Source organism: Citrus clementina, unplaced genomic scaffold, assembly GCF_000493195.1.
Source record: "Citrus clementina cultivar Clemenules unplaced genomic scaffold, Citrus_clementina_v1.0 scaffold_1, whole genome shotgun sequence".
NCBI classification, from domain to species: domain Eukaryota; kingdom Viridiplantae; phylum Streptophyta; class Magnoliopsida; order Sapindales; family Rutaceae; genus Citrus; species Citrus x clementina.
Genome location: NW_006263303.1, coordinates 22,753,131 through 22,774,634, shown reverse-complemented (window position 1 = coordinate 22,774,634; position 21,504 = coordinate 22,753,131). Strand labels below are relative to the sequence as shown.

The 21,504-nt window shown below is 33.7% G+C and overlaps 3 protein-coding genes across 5 annotated transcripts; 1 reads left to right on the top strand and 2 right to left on the bottom strand.

Moving 5' to 3' along the window:
- The first annotated feature begins 39 nt into the window (after positions 1 to 39).
- On the top strand, positions 40 to 3,977 carry LOC18054340 (adenylyltransferase and sulfurtransferase MOCS3). 3 transcript variants are annotated; one of them, XM_024177499.1, is made up of 12 exons: positions 40 to 123; positions 252 to 583; positions 677 to 769; positions 1,058 to 1,113; positions 1,513 to 1,577; positions 1,723 to 1,797; positions 1,918 to 1,996; positions 2,349 to 2,387; positions 2,526 to 2,634; positions 2,758 to 2,876; positions 3,143 to 3,259; positions 3,343 to 3,977. In XM_024177499.1, the coding sequence occupies exons 2-12, from the start codon at positions 325 to 327 to the stop codon at positions 3,733 to 3,735; spliced, it is 1,404 nt and encodes a 467-aa protein (XP_024033267.1). In that variant the 5' UTR covers positions 40 to 123; positions 252 to 324; the 3' UTR covers positions 3,736 to 3,977. The 3 variants fall into 3 exon arrangements, with proteins under 3 accessions (XP_024033267.1, XP_006452442.1, XP_024033268.1); XM_006452379.2 differs by lacking the exon at positions 40 to 123 and having other exon boundaries at positions 161 to 583; XM_024177500.1 differs by lacking the exons at positions 40 to 123; positions 252 to 583; positions 677 to 769 and adding an exon at positions 782 to 966.
- A 2,387-nt stretch (positions 3,978 to 6,364) lies between these two features.
- On the bottom strand, positions 6,365 to 6,611 carry LOC18055222. The gene has a single exon (XM_006452376.2). The coding sequence runs from the start codon at positions 6,597 to 6,599 to the stop codon at positions 6,390 to 6,392; it is 210 nt and encodes a 69-aa protein (XP_006452439.1). The 5' UTR covers positions 6,600 to 6,611; the 3' UTR covers positions 6,365 to 6,389.
- A 6,786-nt stretch (positions 6,612 to 13,397) lies between these two features.
- LOC18055221 (GDP-L-galactose phosphorylase 2) lies at positions 13,398 to 16,490 on the bottom strand. The gene is made up of 7 exons (XM_006452375.2): positions 15,697 to 16,490; positions 15,458 to 15,585; positions 15,280 to 15,339; positions 14,944 to 15,186; positions 14,593 to 14,778; positions 14,221 to 14,469; positions 13,398 to 14,110 (listed from the first exon to the last, which is right to left on the bottom strand). Exons 1-7 carry the CDS (start codon positions 15,827 to 15,829, stop codon positions 13,742 to 13,744), a joined length of 1,368 nt encoding a protein of 455 aa, XP_006452438.1. The 5' UTR covers positions 15,830 to 16,490; the 3' UTR covers positions 13,398 to 13,741.
- Positions 16,491 to 21,504: the final 5,014 nt, after the last annotated feature.

Genomic DNA, 21,504 nt, shown 5'->3' with positions numbered 1-21,504 from the left:
CGAGACACGTGGCTGTTTATTCATTTGCCATTCCGTTTTTGGTCTCACGATAGGGATCATCCCTGGCGGGTTGTGATTTGGTGAGAGCAATTACATCGAACACGTCTGGAATCTCCTTCAAGGGTAATTTCGTCTTTTTCTTCCATCTTGCGTTAGGAGTCTGAAATTAGGATGTGTTAAGGTTTTTTTTTCCTCCTGTTTCCAGCTCACCGGTATCATTCTTTGAATTTGTCACTTTTCTGTCTAATTAGGGTTCCTCTGATTGCCGCTTCACCTCTGACCCCACTTCACAGTCTTCACTGGACGTCTTCGGTTGTTCAGAATATGGAGACAAACGGAGGTAGCACTGACGTGGCAAGAGTCCTCGGCGAAATTGAAACCTTAAAGGCTGCTAAGAGTGATATTGATTATCGAATCTCCGCTCTTGAAGCTCAGCTTCGTGACACGACTGTTAGTCAGCCCCAAACCGACACCGTTTCTAATGGTTCTTATCGTCCAAGCTCTGCCGTTGATTATGGACTATCACCGGATATGATTTACCGTTACAGTCGCCACCTCTTGCTTCCTTCTTTCGGTGTTGAAGGTTTGACTTTTTAAATCAATTGTTTCCAGAATTTCATTCCTTTAGCATCTTATTGAATTAAATTTGAAATTTTGGATTTATTTCTTGTTGTAGGGCAATCGAATCTCCTCAAGTCTTCGATTTTAGTGATTGGAGCTGGGGGCTTGGGCTCGCCGGCTCTGCTGTATCTTGCAGCTTGTGGTGTTGGTAAGATGATTTAAGAGTTCACTGAATATGGTTTAAATTGTGTTTGGTAATGTTTTTACTAAGTAGCTCTTCTTGCAAGTGTTTCTTTTCAATCAAATTTTTTTTGGATAGGCGATATCAACGCCTTATTTACTATCCGAAGGGCTTTTGCTGAGCAAAAAGCCCCCCACTGCATCCACTTTGATTTATGCTGAATGGTTTGTTTATGTGATTATCAAATGGCTGCTGTTTTATATATGTCTTTTGAATGTTTCATTAGCTTGACTTTTTTGTTTAATTGTTCTTCAGGGCGATTGGGTATTGTGGATCATGATGTAGTTGAGCTTAACAACATGCACAGGCAGGTAAAAATAGGAAATTCGTGTTTACTGTTTCTATGATATATGGTATTCCACTATTCCTGCTACTATTGTTGATCTGTAGAATTCTGTCAATTTGCTATCACCATTGACCTGATGCTATTACTTATGACTTTGAATACATACACGCGTGTCACTTCAGTGTCTTTCTCACCATCAAAAACATTTTAACTCCCCCTGTAACAGGCACATGTAGGCAGATGATCAATGCTTATAAAAATTATATCTACATTGCTTTATTTTCTGCATCTCTCTTTCTACAATGTCATCTTGAATTTTCCCAAAAAAAAAAAAGAAAGAAAGAAAAGAAAAATTACTTATGGTGATTGTGATTGTGATTATAAATATTCTTTTATTAGTTTCTTTTTTATTTGCATATTTCAGGTTATCCACACCGAACCATATATTGGTCAATCAAAAGTGAAATCTGCTGCTGCTACTTGTCGTTCGTATGTTACTTTTCTGCATTTTTTGCATTAGCTCACCTTATTCTGAAGGCTGAACTCATTTTTGTCTTCACTTGAGAGTTTGGTGGGGCTTATTCTGTTGTATTGGCTTTGTCTTGATTTTATCTAATATGAATGTGTGTTCCAGGATCAACTCCACTGTTCACATTATTGAGCACAGAGAAGCTTTACGCACATCCAATGCTTTGGAAATACTGAGTCAGTATCCTTCGGAAATAGTTGAATGAATAATTCTCTCTGTGAAATAAAATTTCCCTCCATTTACCACTGGGGTCAGTATATCTGGAATCTCGAGAGTTCCGTAACTGTTGTAACATTTTAGATATGAGATAGTTGTAGATGCAACCGATAATGCTCCAAGCCGTTACATGATCAGTGATTGTTGTGTGGTGTTGGGAAAGGTAAGTTGACTCTGTGACTTGCTGATCGTCTTGCATGATTGTGTAAGGATGTATAAATTGACTTCAAAATAATGTTTTGACGTGGGGCAATTGGAGTTCAATGAAGTTATATTTTGGTTCGCATAGATTCTGTTCATCCCTAAATGCATTTAAAATTGTTAAGAGATTCAATTTTAATTTCAGATAACGAGGTTACTGGGCTAACATGTGTACTGTGTTTACATTTCTGGTTTTCGTTTTAAATGAGGCTTGCAGCTGAGGCAATGTCTTATGTGTTTCAACATGTGAGAAACATATGATATTCTGCCATTGCCTGCTTTGAAAAATTATTAATCCATGTTTATGCCTGCAGCCTCTGGTATCAGGTGCTGCACTGGGACTGGAAGGGCAGGTATGCAATTGAGCCGCAGTTTTGTGCTATTCTTCTAGCTAGAAACATATAAAAGATATTTTGTAGAGATTTTAGTTTTGGCTCATGTATAGTACCTGAGCTTCTAGCATAACTGCATTGTTAAAATTTGCACTGTAGCTCACAGTTTACAATTACAATGGAGGTCCTTGCTATCGTTGCCTATTTCCAACCCCACCACCAACTACAGCATGCCAAAGATGCGCTGATAGTGGAGTCCTTGGAGTAGGTAGGTTAGTAATTCATTTGGTACAGCCGAAGTTATATTTCAATACCATAATGCCCAATTTTCAAGCTCTTGAAATGCCGTTTGCTTTATGAAATACTAATGCTTTTAATTTTTCGTTTTCAGTTCCTGGAATCATTGGCTGTCTCCAAGCCTTAGAGGCCATTAAGGTTGCAAGTGCTGTTGGTGAACCACTGTCAGGACGGATGCTCCTGTTTGATGCATTGTCAGCACGAATCCGAATTGTATGTTCATTTTACTTATTTTTCAAAGTTTGTTACTGGTCAACTCTAGTTTGGAAAGCATGATTAATATTCTTAACAATTTACAAGCTTCAGTAATTGTATTTAGCATATACCATATTTGGTGAAACCAAAATGGATTTAGATTTGTATGGTTTCTGTCTTTCTGATGTGAATACCTTAAACGCATTTTGTTCAAGTAATAGTTAAACTGAACCTTCTTGACATTTAATTTACATGCTGATATTTGTCTCTATATCATTGCTTAGGTCAAGATTAGAGGCAGATCATCACAATGTGAAGCTTGTGGAGAAAATTCAACATTTACCCAAGACCACTTCAGAAATTTTGATTATGAAAAGTTCACTCAGTCACCTCTGTCTACGGTATGTATTGCATTCTGCTAATTTAACTGCCAATATTATTATATCGCTAAAATCTAATACGTTGACATTCCAATTATATACAGCTTCCCTTGAAATTGAATTTGCTCTCAGCAGATTCTAGAATAAGCAGCAAGGAGTACAAAGAAAAAGTTGTTAATGGAGAAGCTCATATATTAGTTGATGTCAGGCCAGCACATCACTTCAGGATTGTTTCTCTTCCAAACTCCATAAACATCCCTCTCTCAGATTTGGAATCCAGGTTGCCTGAGATTTCATCGGCAATGAAAGAAAAGGAAGAGCACAGAGGATCAAATGCGAGTTCAGGTTCTAACCTGTATGTAGTATGCAGAAGAGGCAATGATTCACAGAGAGCCGTACAAGCTCTTCACAAGCTGGGTTTCACTTCTGCAAGAGATATTATTGGAGGCCTGGAGTCTTGGGCAAATGATGTGGATCCGAGTTTTCCTGTCTATTAATAATAGGCGACTGCAATCGAACAAGTCTTGCCTCAACTGCTGGATACTTGACCTAACTTGAGTTCCATTTACTTGCAGAGAAGTACAAGTAATTCCGACCTATTTTTCCATTCTGAAACTACGAACCTGGGAGAGAAAACTAATGTATCATTTTGCAAAGTTGATGCAGTTGGTTGCCCCTTTTTTAATTTTATTTTTAAACCTAAAACTGTATTCGTACAATAACAATATCCCTTAGTTTATGATGCTTCCTAATGATGTTTAAATTTATGGGGCAGTTTAATGACTTGGTTGCATAATTCTTTAAAATAATAAAAAATAAAAATTACCCCAAGTAATGTATAAATGGGCAAGTTTTGTGGAGCTAGCAGGAGTTAAAATAAAATGAAGAGGATAATTTGATAAATGAAACGAAATCTATATCTGCAATCCACAATGAATTTAAACTAGAGCGTGAATCAAACTTGGAGGGAAATAGAGGGATTATTCATGCAATGGAGGAAACCCTATATGCGTGTATGCTTGCGTCTACGCCATGCATGGAAAGCCAATTATAAACAAACTGAATTAACCTTCGCATTGCATGAAAGTGAAACACCAAAATACTAGTACTTATGAAAGTTGAAACACAAGATCGCTCTCTAAACATAAAGTGAGAGAAATATACGACTAGTTTCACCAACAGCAAGACTCAAAACAGACATTAACTAAGAGGCAATGATACAGCTAATAGCTCACTGTAAATGAGAACCATATAGCCAGCTAGAAATATGATGAACTTCAACCCATAGGAGGTGGCTGATCACCCCGTGGCGGCCAAGGCCTAGGTGGTTTAGGTGGCTGGTCACCCCTTGGCGGGCAAGGACTAGGTGGTTTAGGCTGAGAAGGATGCGGAGGCTGCGGCCGTGGCCTTGGCCTTGGTCTTGGCCATGGCTGAGCATATCCACACATACCATAAATGCACCTGACACCCCAAGGGCATCTATTCCCACATCTTCCACAGTTAAAGGGGCCCCTATTTGTGTTGGTACAAAATCCACGACAACATTGCCAAGAAAATCGACATCGAATTCCACATAAGCCACAGTTATTAACATCAGAAAACACATCAACGCAACGGTTTCTGCAGCATCTCATTCGGGTCCCCGGTGCTTCTCCTTGTCTGCATATCCATTGCCTGTTCCAGCACTCGGACGGCCTCGGCCGCCGGCCCCCGTTTGCTACTTTATTGAGCCATGGCGATGATGTTGATGTAGAGGCATTTCCAATGGCATTTTGTTGCACAACTTTGTGTGTTGAAGTCGCTTCTACTATTACAACGAGTGAGAGTTGCAAGATGGTTGCTATTAGGGCATTGGCCAGCCGGATCATTTGAACTTTGCATTAGAGGTAAGAAGAGTCCTAAATGAGATTTATACCAACAAAAAAATTATAGAAAAAGAAAAGTGATTTTCAGTTACTATTAAGGGGCCTCATGTTTTTCTTACAGGAGCTTCATGATTTCCAGTCTTGTGTTGTTACTAATTACGTGATAGGCAGGAGATTTATGCTTTGCTTCGTGCATGTAGGTGCTTTAGCTGTAACAAATCCTAAATTAGAAATAAAGTCGGCAGCGATCAATCAAATCCCTTGAAATTAAAATTGGACGGGCTTTTTTCTTGGAAAGAATTGGTCCTCCTATGGGGCAAACCTGAGGCCCATTACTTTTATAAACCCCGAGAGGAAACAACTGGAACAGAGATCATACGATAGAGGATTTTTTTTTTCAAATATTGATATTATTAAAAAATGCGTTGACATGACATATACGATAAATTTCGTATTGTATTCGTGTTAGACCACTTAAAAATAATTATATTTAAGACATGAATATTAATTAATATTATTGAAAAAAAATTAAATTATATATACTACATGCTAAATTAATTTTTTTATGTCATACTCATATTATGTTATAAATTTATTCATGTCATATTTATGTAATGTTAATTTATTTATGACCTATTTTTAAGAATAATATCGACATATATTTTATTTTTTAGATTGATTTTCAATAATTATGTATTCAGTATGTTAACAAGTCAACGCTATTAACACAATGAATAAACAGATCGTAACCTTTTTTTGATGTTTTGACATGATTAGTAAATCGAGTCATATCCGTTTTTGCTTAAATTTTATGCGATATGAATAGACATGATACGAATACGACACCATTACACGAATTCACACCCGTACTTGAGATGGTGAATACAAAGACTAATTAATGTTTTGCATTACGTAGCATAAACAACAAAAGTTTGCAAAGCAATGGGGGTTAAAATGTAATAATGCACCCTTGCTTGCATATACAATGCCAAATGCTAGAAACACCACAGCGCAAAGGAGGATTATGCCACCAATTCTAACTCAAGCCCAAATGTAAGTATGAAACATGCAATCAAACTAGCCGATTGGTATTGCACAAAAACTTTATAACTATCGTTGACATCACCCGAATCATCAAAATGGAAATGTGCACTTAACATTGAAGCCTTAAGGGAGCAGAAAACAAACTTTGCTTCAGAATTTAGAGCACAATGTTTATGCTTATTTCTTAAAAGCAATTCAAATCCAACAACAGATACCTAACTTCTCTATGTGTTCTAGATGCCTCATTTTTCATTGTTTTCTGCGTCCGCCTGCTGTTCATAACGTCGCCTGAACTTGGCAACTTGTCCAATACTCTGAGCCATTTGGCGCCTGGCCCTAAAATGGTAAACTTTGCCAACATTGTGTATTTTTGTCATCATAACATGCATCAGTCTGCCACTCTGAGTCACATAGGATATCCATTGCATCTGAGGGTGCAGTCCTTTCTTCATTTTCTCCAAATCTGCAAATTAAAAAGAAGCTTATGAAAAGAACTTTACACAGAAATTCAGATTTTAAAAAAGTTTTGTAGCTAAACAACAATGGAATGAGGATAATTGTTTTACCAATGTATATGCAGTGATCAATTATTAGACAAATAAAAACAATGTTATTTATTTAAATATATTGCTAAAAAATAAATTAAAAACTGCTTAAACACATTAAATGTGAACCATGTTAAGGAAGAAAACAGTGTGAAGGGAGTCTATTGATGTTAAATGGCACAGCTGGAGGTTTTTCTTTTGAAATGCTTTAGCTCTTTCTCAATAAGGGGCAAAACCAATAGGAACTACACAAGACATAGGCTCATATCAGAGGTACTCAATAACTCATAGAATTGGATTGGATAAATGTTTCAGTTCGCATACAGTTGAAAGCACTAAATATTTCATTGTCAACGTTTGATGTACTCATAATTTATCTATTATTTTAAAAAAAATTTAACTTAATTTTATGTTAAATTATATTTTATTATATTTATTTTTATTTTTATTTTTATATTTTATTATTGTAGGAATATTGGGAATATTCAAATAAAAGGGAGCTTAAAAACGAAACAAATTAGAGTTTATGGAAATAATTGTCACTTGTGAAGAATAAAAGAAAAGAAGAAAAAGGATGTTTAAAGGGCAATAATTGGCTTTTTATGTGTACAACACTACAACTCACGTGAATAGTTAAAAAAGGACATTGACCATTGATTCAAGTGGGATTCACGTGCATGGACTTAAAAAGTAGGCTAGGCTTGTTTTGTTTTAGGCTAATGTTAAGCTACATTCATGTAACTTACAACCCTCTCACATGAATATTGAATAGTGAATGAACGCCACATTACTTACTATTTATGTGAGAGTGTTGTAAGTTACATGAATGTAACATAGAGGGATTCTTGTTTTAAATCCTTTTGATTTAAGGATTCGCGGGTTGAGCAATAATATAAAATGAAAGAGAAGCAAAACCGAGGAGGAGGACGGGAGCAGCCGCACAAATTGAGAAACTGAGAAAAAAACCGAGAGCAAGAAAAGAAAAAAAGAAGTGAAGCTGCCGCTGCAAATCCGGGAGCAACAATTTGGAGAGATAGCTTCCTGAGTTTACTCTTTCTTTTCTATTTTTCTATTATCTTACTTGAATGTTCCCAATTAAATTCATGGATTCTCTCTATATTTCTATGAACTAATTTATTTTACTAGGGCTATGATGCAACCTAACTATGAAAGTTTAATTCCATAAATCTGTATTATTTTTAGTTTATTATTTCATGATTGAGAGTTCATTATTGTGCTTAATGCTTTTAAATATATGGCCAATATTTAAATGATTTGAGGGTACATAATGAGACCGAGAGGAGATTTATGTATTTTTGCTCTGTTTAATGGATGTCATGAATTGAACGAAAGACATAGATGTGCCAACGTGATTCATGCAGTTTTTTTAAGAGTTTCCATATAACTTAATGAATCTTTGCATATTGAAATTCACATAGAGATATAGTGGGTTAATATGTAATGATATTTTTGATATTACTCGAGAGAAGATATTAAATAGATTAGAGAAATTCACTGTCAACATGGGTAATAAACTTTAATAGCATAGATGGAGAATTAAATTGGATTAATTATGGTGAAATCGGATGTTCTAATGTCTTAATTTCTTGGTGATTTCTATTACTGTCTGCATCTTTATTTAGTTTTTAGTTATTTTATTTTATTTAATTTTTATTCTAAATTCATTTATTCGGTTATTCAAATAAATTATGGCTAGAATAATTTTAGTAATTAATAGGATATACAATCTATGTCACTCTACTCTTCATTATATTACTTGTGCCAACTAGTGCGCTTGCTAATTTACGCATCAACCTCTTTCAGATATGAATCAATCTGATTTAGACGAGAAGAACTTGCATCAATATCTCAATTTCAATTCAAACATGGGTTTGATTCACACTCCATGTTCTTAGAAATTTTTAGAATTGGATTGGATAAATGTTTCAGTTCACATACAGTTGAAAGAACTAAATATTTCATTGTCAACGTCTTTCAGATATGAATCAATCTAATTTAGACGAGAAGAACTTGCATCAGTATCTCAATTTCAATTCAAACACGGGTTTGATTCACACTCTATGTTCTTAGAAATTTTTAAAATTGGATTGGATAAATGTTTCAGTTCTCATACAGCTGAAAGAACTAAATATTTCATTGTCAATGTCTTTCAGATATGAATCAATCTGATTCAGACGAGAAGAACTTGCATCAGTATCTCAATTTCAATTCAAATATGGGTTTGATTCACACTCCATGTTCTTAGAAATATTTACTATCCAAAAAGAGAAAGAGGAAAAAACAGAATTTTTGTCTAAAGAAATGCGTTGAGAAATGGCAGATGTCTAGAACCTTTCAATGAGACAATGCTTTTTCAACTCTCTCAAAATGGAATCGATTCCAAACATATATGCCATGGTTCCTTACTTCGACAGGGCACAAATATCTAAATTTGGTATTTTTAAATACTTTTTCAGACCTATTATTGGTACTAAGTAGCAGTCAAAAATTTGTATCCATTTTTCATGATATTATGGATGGATCAGATAGAGCATGGCGAATTCTTTAGAAAAAATGGTGTGTTCCACAATGGAATCTGATAAGTGAGATCTCGTGTAAGTGTTTCCACTTGATATGTAGCGGCACATGTAAGCATGTAGCAAAAAAATAAATAACTATTAAGATGCATCAAGAAAATATTATATTTATTTATTGGTGAATTATTTTTAGATGCTTCAAGAAATGTTTGTTCCATCCAGGCTCATTCTAACTGACGCGCGTGGATTTTATGAAAATTAGGTTTACCTTTGCATATCCAAAGTAGATAGCTCCAGTCAGCAATTGTCAATGTATGCATTCAACCAATAGGTAAACCTCAATTCTCATAACAAAACAATGAAATACATCCAAAACCTATGATATCTAATCTATCTTTAATGCATAAATCACCCTTGAGGTTAATATATAAGATATCCAAACTAGCCTTTCAAGAGCATATACACGGCAGATGATTTTATAGTGACACATTAATACAAGAACTTTCCAACATATTAGTATTGGCATCTGGTCTATTTGCCGACAAATTCTTCTCTAAATTTTCAAAACATAGAAATTGGAAACATCCACTCACTAGCATGCCTCTAAATCCTAAACTCCAACCAAAAAAGTTTTCTAATTAATTCAATTTTCATACTCAATTTTGCAATAAAAATTTCCAACCCGATGTTGTAGGTTCTGGCAATAGTCGTCGGTTAAGAACATAGAAAAGGTCAAGCTATTATTGGGACTCAAAACATTATAAAATTCCACATTATTTCCCTCCCTGTAAACATCCTCCTGGCCAAACAGAGTGTAAAAGTTTTACATGAGAAGACTAATTTCTCACAGGTATTTCATCAAACACATTAGTAATAACCAACATTCGCTAACCCATCTATAAAAAAAATTCAAATTTCAGAGACAAGGATCCCTTGGAAAATGATGTTTGTCCCGGGTTAAACCCCGACACGGCAGCATAGGTCGTCATTTTGGCTGTTATTTTTTTTTATTCGTTTTGAAACGACACCATTTCTGCTTCTATTTTCTTTTCCTTTGTTCTGATTTCTTCTTTTTCTTCGTTTAACTTAACCCAACTGCAGACCCCTTGCTTCTTCCTCTTTGTTCTCTTCTCTTCATTCTCTTCATCACATTGTTTCTGCTTTTAATTTTTTTTCTTTGTTCTGATTTGCTGTGAACGAAGAGAAGAGAAACAACAATATACCTGAATTGAAAAATGGTGCCCCTGGTTTCTTCAATTTGAAGCATAGTGTAGATTGATGTGTATAAGTTATTAAACTTATACATGCTTCTGGGTTGTGTTTATATGAATCATATCTCGCATCATGATTATTTCATTGCCATTAATTTCTTCCTTTGAACTTGGAGATTGTCCTTGAAAATTTGTGCTAAAAAATTTGTGCTCATATATTTTAATGTCTTGATCCATTTCAACAACAAAGAGACTTTGCAGCTATATATGTTATTGTGCAGGAAAGTATAAAGTTGCGTGTTTGACTTGAGAATGGAGAGGAGGCAAACAAAGGAGTGGCTGGGTTCTGAAGGATTTGCAAACAAATGTGGTTGTCGGTGGATGAAGAGAACGAAGTGGAAGAAGGAAGGGGTCTGCAGCTGGGTTAAGTTAAACAAAGAGAAAGAAGAAAAAAAATAGAAGCAGAAACGGTGCCGTTTCAAAACGAAACAAAAAAAAAAAGAGCCGAAAACGACGACCTATGCTTCCGTTAACTGGGTTTGACCCGAGGCAAATATCAGCGCTGGGATCCCTTAATCTGCCGGTAACTCGAAAAATAATAATAATTATTATTCTGGGTGAAAAACAAATCAAGGGTTGATTCATACTCCGTACATTCAAAAGGTAAATCAAACATACGGTGTAAAGTTCTAGATGGAAACCCAATTATTTGCGCATAAGTATGTTGAGAGATTTGAAAACTCACAGTGAGCGGAAGCTAAGGGTGCGTTTGGTATCATTTTTTAAATGGTGTTTTTGAATTTGTTCTATAAAATAAGAATGATTAGTTTTTGTTAAAAATAAAAACATGTTTGGTAGTTTATTTATGGGTTATTATCATTTTAGTACTTCAAAAATTGTCAAATATCAAATGACTACAACAAATATTGTCTCATATCATTTTCCTACTATATCTTGATAAAAATATCATTTTACTACTTTTCCATTATAACCGTTAGTTAACCAGTTAGTTGACTAACAAAATACCAATTTCACCCTTTATGATTAAAAAAAATTACTTGAAACTTATTTACAAAATAAATTTGTAATATATTTATTAAAATGGATATAAAATACCAACATAATTCTTTTTGCTGGAATTATGAAAATGAAGCTTATTTACAAAATAAATTTGTCTTATTATTTTTTTTAATGAAACTTATTTTTTTAATCATGAAGGGTAAAATTAATATTTTGTTAGTCAACTAACTGGTCGACTAACGAGTTAACTAACGGTTGTAACGGAAAAATAGTAAAATGATATTTGTTGTAACGGAAAAGTAGTAAAATGATATTTTTATAAAGATATAGTAAGAAAATGATATGAAACAATACTTGTTGTAGTCATTTGATATTTGACAAATTTTAAAGTAGTAAAATAATAATAACCCTTTATTTTAAGAACAATACTTGAAAATAAAAAGATGAAAAAAGTGTTTGATTGCTTGTCTAAAAAAATAAAGACAAAAAGAGAGAGAGATTAGAGAACTATTTAATGAAACTATTATGAAAGAATAATATAATACAATGAATTTAAATATATATTTTATATCATTAAATAATTTATCTATTTAGCTATATATTATGATGTATTATATATTATTATAAATACATATAGGTTCGAAGATATTTTAATAATTTCTTAAAAGCTTTTAATTATGTAAATAAATTGTAGTTATAAGATAATATATAATATTAATTGAGAAAATCTTAAATTATTTCATAATTATCATATATTTATTTATATTAGCTGTTAGAATGTAACTTTATTATTGATATATTTTCATTAATATATGAAAGTTTGTAATAGTTTTTAAATAACTGCATATTGGTCGAACAATGTAATAATTTAGTATAATAATTATATGATATTTCTTTTTATTTAGAACAATATGGGTAATATATTAAGTAATTAAGGAATAAACTCTTGCTATTATTTTTAAATATTTGTTATAATAGTTTATTTATTAAATTATTTCTTTATTAAATGGGCCCACATAATTTGTTACACTATGTTATAAAAGTTAAGATATTGGGACTCTTGGCAGAGAGTAAAAGTGAAATAAAATAGAGAACGTTATAATTGCGTTCTCTTGTTTTCTTTGTAAACATTAAAAAATGGAATTGTTTTATTTTTAATCATTGTACAGTTTTCTACCAAAATAAGCTCACCAAACAAATTTTCTCCATTTTCCTTTTCATAAAACAAAAAACAACACATTTTCAATGGTACCAAGCACACCCGAGTCTCCAAGCCTTTGTCGAAAAGTTTTGAAACTACCGTGAACATGGATGGAGCTCATGATATGGTTTGAGACAATAATATCTGGCTCCCTCTCATTTTTACAAATCACAAATAAGGGCATAGTTTATAAATATTTTAACACAAGTCCATTTTCCCTTTTCCAGATTCCATCAGATTCTGAAAACGATTGTCTTTATAAAATTAATGATTTAACTGAAAACTATAGTATTATTTAGAATTGCCATTGTAAAAAAGTGTTTTTTTTCCCCTTAATTTAATCTTCAAAATTTAAATATACATTTCATGTCCTATTTTGAAACAAATAAATAATGATATCAAAATTATAAATAAAAGAAGTCTTGACTTGGAAGTTGACACTTTCAATTTTTTTTTTTTTTTTGAGAATTTCAAATAAACGCTATATATTTATGGAACGGCAATTAACTATTTGGGTGTGGACGCAATGTTTGGTGCATGAGGCGTCTCAATTCGCTAGATTATTTTATAATTATTATTGATCACCGTTGAAGCATCAGAAGCACTTTTCTTTTCTAATTTTTTAATTAAATTTTTTATTATTCATTTTTCTTTTTCTTCGTCCCATTTGGTAGCTCTGGGAATTTTTGACGTGGCAGGTCAAAAAGTTTTCCATTATCTAAAGGGACATGTAGAATAAGAAAGATAGATTCTCTGTTTGCATTCCGTCAGTACGTCATTGCTGATGCAAGTTTGTAGAAGCAATAGCGGATCATCAAGCCACAATACCTGCTGCCGCTACTGCAGCATATAATTATACAGAAATAAATTCCATGAGCATCAACAGAGAGGCTCATCAGCAAACAGAATATCTTACATACATCACAGCGCCCATAGGCGGCAAATTAGACTAAACGCAAAGCAGCGCAAACGAAGTTTGCTTATTTAGGCTACTGCCACACTCCATAACACAGTCACTTATTTAAGCTATCATACATGAACCAGACAAACACAAACGGTCTGGTCACCAAGCCAGGGATCTTACTGAAGAACCAGGCATTCTGGAGTCCCCGACACCATGGCAGGGCAAGAGTTTTTATTAATTGCATCCACTTCACCGCCAGACTTTGGTTTCGCATCTGCCTCTCCAATTACGCTCTCAGCAACACCTCCATTGGCATCATCACCACGCGCAATGGCTTCAAAGATGAGAGCATTTACTTCTTGGTACCTCTCCTCAGAGAGAGAGACTTCGGCAAGCAGCCTCCAAGCATTTTCCTCGGATGCCTCTTCATAGTCCTTCTTCCTCTTTAACACCATATGCCCACTAATCTCCCACACAGCAGGGTTCACTTGGGTGTCCAGAAGCTCTGAACTCACTTCCCCAAGAGCTTGTTTCTCAGCATAGCACTGTTGGTTCGTTTTGAACAAATTGTAAATCAAAGTGAAACTGGAAAAATATTTCCATGCACAACATGGCAAAAACAAAATAACTTCGGCAGTGATTCTAAATTTACTACCTGTGGTAAGAGAAATATGCGCTTTCCACAATCAGCAATGAGAACATTGTAAGGAATGTTGTTCTCTTGAAGGCAAATGCACGCATCCGAGACTGTGTTGGATAAGTCTTCCAGAGAGTTTCCACCTTCAAAGACGAGGCCTCTGACCGGATAGTTTAAAAGCTCAGAGATCTTCACACCACTGCCAGTAGAGATTATCTTCTTGGTAGGAGCCTTCTCAATTGGAAAAGGCAAGGCCATGTAGTAAGCCTGTGGCAATTGAAATCAGTAAGTTGCATTTTAGTTACCCACTGTTAAGTAACTGCGGATAGCTATTCATAAGCAAAATCCGCATTTGAGAAAATTAGCTGAGTAATTTAAGTAGATATAAACCTGGAAGTGAAGGTGGTTGATGGTAGCAAATGCACCCAAGCTGTTGTAACCCAACCTGAAGTATGGATTCCCAGCTTCTGCAGCCATGTAAAGTGCGAGCAAGAAGCTATCACGGTCAATCCTCTGTGGCAAGCACTCAAGAACTCGTGGGATCAACAGCACATGCCCGTACTCAATAGGACTCACCTGTTAAATTATACACACCAGGAAAGATAAATTATTAGCATACATCCTTGCTCAACTAGCTTCCTAGGCTCGCTTTATTTTGTGCCCAAAAAAAAAATTTAATTAAATTCTTGCTCAACATTAACATACTCTCTTAGCTATAAAAACTAAGAACAAAGAACATACATTGATGGCAACAACACTTGGAGAATTCTCAACATCAATGGGGGCACTTGGGTGAAACTGGACTTCACCATCTTCGCTTGCCTCAAACTGGAAGAGCACCTCTTCTTGCCCCACTTTGGTAAAGTTGAACTTGTTCCCATCAAAAGGCTGGAGGACCTTATCAACACGGAACTCAGTAGGCCTTTTCTTCAGGTGGCGGCCCTCGTTCAGTTGAGCAATGAAACCATACTGACCAGGAATGACCTAAACGAACATTTGTATAGTAAAGAAATCTCAATGAAAACCAACATGCAAAATCAAATAAACATTCAATTTTTAGAGGAACCAAAAAGATACCCTGGTTTCACAGGCAGTAACATCATAGCGAAATAGTCCTCTCTGTACGCGGTCCTCCCACTACAATGAGATTGGAAACTAATTTATACTTGGTTACAGGTAAACAAATGCTATCAAGGACACACAACATAAACTCAACATTCAATCTTCATTTTATCATTTGCTTAACAAAATTTACCTCCCCAAGAACGAGCGAGTCCAGAAATGCAACGGGAGGCTCGGGCTCTCTAACCTCGTGTCCATGCACACCCATTTCAGTTTTAAACTTGTTCACCCTCTTGAAAGCATATAAAGGAAGCTTTGCACCTATTTTAAACAAAAACCCAGATAAAATTACTCCCGAAACAAGTCAAAAATTTTGAAAAAAAAAACCAAAAACAATAAACAAAATTTCGTATAAGCATTTTAAACAAGCACCTTGAATGCAACATTTGTTCAAGCAATTCCTCCCGCACCCGCTTACACGACGAGCAGCAGCAGCAGCCTCCTCCGTCTCCTCTTTCTGATAATTCGAAACAACCGTCGGCACCCTCTTGATCCTCAACATCATGAAATTTCCCAAAAAAAAAAACAAAAGAAACAAAGAACAAGAACAACGAAGGCTTTTTCTTTTTTCTTTTTCTTTTTTTTTCTCTTGAGATCTAATTAATGCTTGCAATAGCTTAATTCTAAAATACTTGTTTAAACTTACGTATGTATAATCTACGGAGCTAGGCTAATAATACAAAGAAAAAGAAGAAAAAGCGAGACCGCCGCCGGCAAGAAAGAGGAGATCAGAAGGGCTGCCGCCTTCGGAAGGCAGAGCGCCACGCCCGCCGTGCGGCGAAGGGTTGCTCTCAATCACACAACCCTTGCGTCGTACAGTTCGGACATGAGTTTGAAGCCGCGTTACTCTGTGTATAGCCGTGATGTCTACAACTTGCTTGCCCGGGTTTTACCCCCCCACCTAAGCAACAACTAAAAACGTCAAACAAACGAACAAACCAACCAAACCCAGTTTCAGAACTTAAAATCTTTCAATGGAAGTTGAAGGGCAGCGAGAACTAATTCTTCGTGGGCAAATTGAAGATGAATCAGAAGCCTGGGGTTTGGTTTATTATATAGCAGGAGGGATAAGGGGCGAGTGAAGGAGAGGCCAAGGAGGGACGATGTGGCTCAGGACGTGCCGTGAGGTTTTTGTTGTTGGTGTAGAAGGACAATTATTGGGAGAGTGGGGCGTGGGGGAGAGTGACTTCTTGGCGCGTGCGCATGGGTTAGAGACTCCTCATACCACTGAATCCTTCTTAACGATTCTCTAATCCCCATTAGTTGGGAAAGGTTTAAGGCCTACGGTCTCTCCACGCGCTTTTTGGAAACTGGAAAGACAAAAATTCCGTTTGGATCTTCATGTTTAGTGTTTTATAAAAAAAAAGGAAGTGAAAAATGAATAAATTTTTATGCTGTTCGCCAATATATTTACATTCCTCCTTGATTGGGGCCGATTTTTGGGTCTTTGTATTGATTTTTATTTATGTCTAAATTTTCGATTGTATTATTAGTAAATTTGTTGTCTGATACTAAAAAATCTATAATTTAGATTATTAAGTGTAATTTCAGTAAATTTGTTGTGTAATATTAGCAAGAAACATATTAATTAAGTAAATTAAAACATGTTATGTGTAACATGTAAGTTCCGACGCAATAAGTGCTTTCATTTTGTAAAATATTTGCTTTATTTATGAGAATATGCTTTTTTTTTTTTTTCTCCCTTTTCCACACTCCACAGTCTCTGTATTTAGAACTCAATTCGTTTGGTATTGACTATTGAGAGTGGGAGGGGCAAAAAAAACAAAAAGAAAAAAACTCAATTCGTTAGTTCGTTTCATAGGTCGTACCCTCGCATGGCTGAATTTTCCTTGTATTTTCATGTGGGCACAAAGCCCCAAATTTGGACACGTCAATCCAAAGCACGGGAAATTTCTTAAGGAAGAAACAGCCATAAATATCACTGATGAGTTGTTGGGCCACGTCCCCATGTGAAAAACGGAACACTTTCTTTCCCGTGATTTGTGAACTACACTGTTACCCTCATGGGGACCACCTGCATCAATCATTTCTTTTTCTTTCATTTTCCTGACTTTTTTTTCCTTCAACTTTTTAATTCTGCAAATGAACACGTGGGTTGTTAAATAAAAAATTTTAAAATAATTGAACGAAAGTGATTCTTCTTCTTCGTCTTTTTTTTTTTTTTTTTCTGAAAGTGTTTTTTTTTTCTAATTAGGTGGAAAATTGAAAACTGCAGGGAAGCATACAAAATTGGAAGAGAAAATGTAGATTCAGGATCTAAGGCTGGATCATTCTCTGTTAATCTTTTGAGAATTATTTGCTTAAATCTCAATCTCACTGGCCCTTTTTATAATGTGTGGTTCAGATTCTATTCAAGTGGTTAATATTTGTTTTGATCTTTTTTCCTTTTTTTTTTTAAATTAATTTTGATATTTATTTGATGCCGTTGTTAGTTTGATATAGTGATGGCCAAGATAGTGCCGTGCCGTCAAGTGTCGGCTCAATAGGGTCTGTGGGGCAGCACAACATGGCCTACCACTTAGTTTTTTTTATAAGGGCCCGACACGATCCACAACATGAGCCCGCTCGTGTCGTGCCTAAAAAAGACCTATCAATTTTTTTTTTCTTTTAAATCCATATATCCAGTGTATCTAAAAAAATTCATAAGTTTGGCGTACCTTTTTAAGTCTATCAACCTAATAATAATAATAACAACAATAATTCCATAAATCATAGTAATGATTCATGAAAAATAAAATTACAATCTTAAAATAACAATTACACATAATTTTATTTGAATTATTAATATTATAATTGCACTTGAACTCCGTTGAATGAAAATGTAATTTTTAATTTATCATAAAAATATTTCGTTCCTAATTTTATTTTTTTGTGCATAAATATGAAAAGCATTTCATTCACAAATGAAACATATCTCCATTAACTATTAATTAAGTTATGATTTTATAAATAAAATATTAATGTCGTAAAAATTTTTATTTATCATTTATAAAATCATGATATTTATAATTTTATTTATTGAAATCATGATATTTATTTATTCATTTAATAAATTGTAAACATAAAAAATTATAATATTTATTTAAACTAGGACTTAAATTAATTTTTAAAAGCCTATGTTAAAAAAATATATTAAAAATTTTAATTTTAAGATATTTGTAAAATCATAACATTTTATGTAGACTTTTCATTAATTTTTTTTTACTTTGATATACTTTGGCCCACGTGCTATTAATGGACCACGGGCCGCGTGTTAGCCCACCAATAAAGCGTGCTTATTACGTGCCATTTCGCGTGCCGTGCTTTAACTCATCTCTAATCGTACCATACTTTTAAGACCCTTGCGCCTAAAATTCTAAGTCCGATACGACTCACGTGCCATGCCGCGTGCCCTACCAAAACGTGCTCATATCGTACCGTAATATACAGACACGTGTCACAGACCCCATTGGCCATCTTTAGTATGATATTATGGGACCGTTCAAAAGTGAACTTATATTTTTCATTTTTTTTATTTTTTAATATATGTTTGCTTTTTGGGCAACTTGATTTTACATTAATTGTTTTTGAATAATAGATCAATTGATGGGCTCATAACAATTATTAACAAAGCAAATCTATTTGTGAATATTAGAAAGAATTTCTTTTTTCCACTTGTGCACCCGAGAATTTACAATTTTTTTAAGTGAATATTTAAACTTTTTCCAACAAATTGTTTGTGCACTGGAAGTGATAAAGTAATAACAACTTAAAACATTAGGTAGTAAAATGATAAAAGTTTAAATATTAAGTGGTAAAATGTGACCAATGGGCCTTTGGTCCAATGGGAGAAGCCTTGCACTTATAATGTTGAGTGTAAGGGTTCGAGCCTCCATAAGAGCATTATGGAGGTTAGTTTCAGTTCTTCCTCAATTATTAATTAATTGAGTGGAGACAGTCTCTCCCTTACGAAATGTGAGTGGAGCAGGCACCCCTCGAATATTAGAGAGGGTTTAAAATATCTGGGCATATACTTCAGTGTGTCAATGTATGATGGTGGTCCCAGTTATATAGTATGATTGTAAATATTAATTGTAATGTCTGATGTAATGTCAGTAATATCTGTGTATAACAGACTTCAAAAAAAAAAAAAAGTGGTAAAATGTGGGTTTCATAATATCTCATTGCTAAATTGATATGTCAGAAAAATGCATTTTTCACTAAACGTTAATACTAACTTGAATATATATATATATATATATATATATATATATATATATATATATATATATATATATATATATATATATATATATATAAATTTAGGTGGACAAATGATAATATTCCTAAATATATAGTCATTTTCTAATAAGATCATTATCACTTTAACAAAATAAGGATGCATATTAAAACTAAAAAATATATATATAAATTTTAGTATATTGAAAGTTATGTTTTTTTGTCTATTAATGGCATTTTCAATTTGTTAAAATGAAAATAAATTCTCACTATATCTACCTTCTTTAAGATTTTGACATAAGTGTGGGAAGTTAAAGAAAGTAATCGAAGAACCACCAATTCAATCCCCTAACGGTAAGTTTCCTGAACAAAGCAGAAATACATACAAGCATGCACACTGTAGAAATATCTAAACTAAATATGTAATGTTTGAGTATATATTTTGTTATAACTAATATAATAATAACTAAATTTTCTTTTGATCTACGCTAGTGAGTTTCGAATCCCAATTTCTTGGCCACATATTATATTCTTTCATTGTTACGCATTGTTTTGAACTTATTATTGATGTTTCATCTTTTAATTTTCTCTTAACTTATATTTGCCCACTTAATTTTATGGCGTTAACGGCATTTTACTTTGAGTATAGTACAAAGTTGAAACTTCTAGACAATTCATGAAAATATTTGGAAAGGATGTATTTTCTAAACTAAGACATTGAGATTATTAAACTCTCCCTTTCAATAATCCCACTACATAATAGTGCCATTATACACTTAGTTATAAATCAAGTTGAAAAACCGAATTGGTAACATTCACTCAATTATTCGTGGACCATTCTCGAAAAAATAAAATTGAGGCGGGGGAGGAAAAATTTTATGGGAGGATGGATGTAGCTGGTAAATTGCACCGACTCATTTAATAGAAAAGTTACACAATCTTATCACCAAAGTGACATTTGGCCCTTTATTAGAATTTACACATGACATGAAGGAATCAATCACATGCAATAGAAGCCAAATTGACAATGATTGAGGAACTTTCGTGCACATGATATTACTACACAAGTTTTAAAGATCCAAAAATGGGAAGACATAACATGATAATTAGGAAAGGTGTATGGCTATTTAGCCAAAGCCGGTACTTAATTCCTAGGGAAGGCAAAAAATTCCGGTGGATACAGGGCTGGCAAGGGCAGTTCTCTCGGGGTTGAGTATCGAATTTTATTTTATTTATTTTATAAAAAAGATTGGATGCGGGTATAATTATTTATACTTGTAAATTAAATAGATAAGGTACGAATATTAAACAACAAAACTTATATCTGCTTATAAACCTAAATATCCATATTTATTTATTTTTATTAATTCTAAAAGCTAAAATTATTAATTGACAGCTAAATCTAAATATTAATATAAATATTAGAACCTTAAAAACCAAATTGTGTATAACTGAACATTAGTGGCTTTAAGTATTTAATTGTGAAATATTTTGAAACCCTAAAGGATACCAAAAGCCAATAATTTAATGATGCGTTTACTAAACTGGAATCAGAATCAGCTGTAATAGGAATATGCTAGAATTGGAATGGAGAATGATAATCAGAATAAGTTGTTTACTTGAACTGTAGGAATCAGAATCAGAATAAGTTGGATTGCCATTAATGTGTTTACTTTGTCTTGGAATCGGAATCAGAATAAATTAGATTGTTACAAATTACTAAAAAGTCCTTAATAATAATGACAATATATTCATTAAAACAGTAAAATTAATAAATTTTAATAATAAAAAAATTTAATATTGATAATATTAATAAAAATAATAATTAATAATAAATATAAGATAATAATAATGTCATTATTATTTTATTAAAATTTTATTATTTTATTATTTTATTTAGACATTATTATTATTATTATTTTAATTGCAGTCATTGTTGCA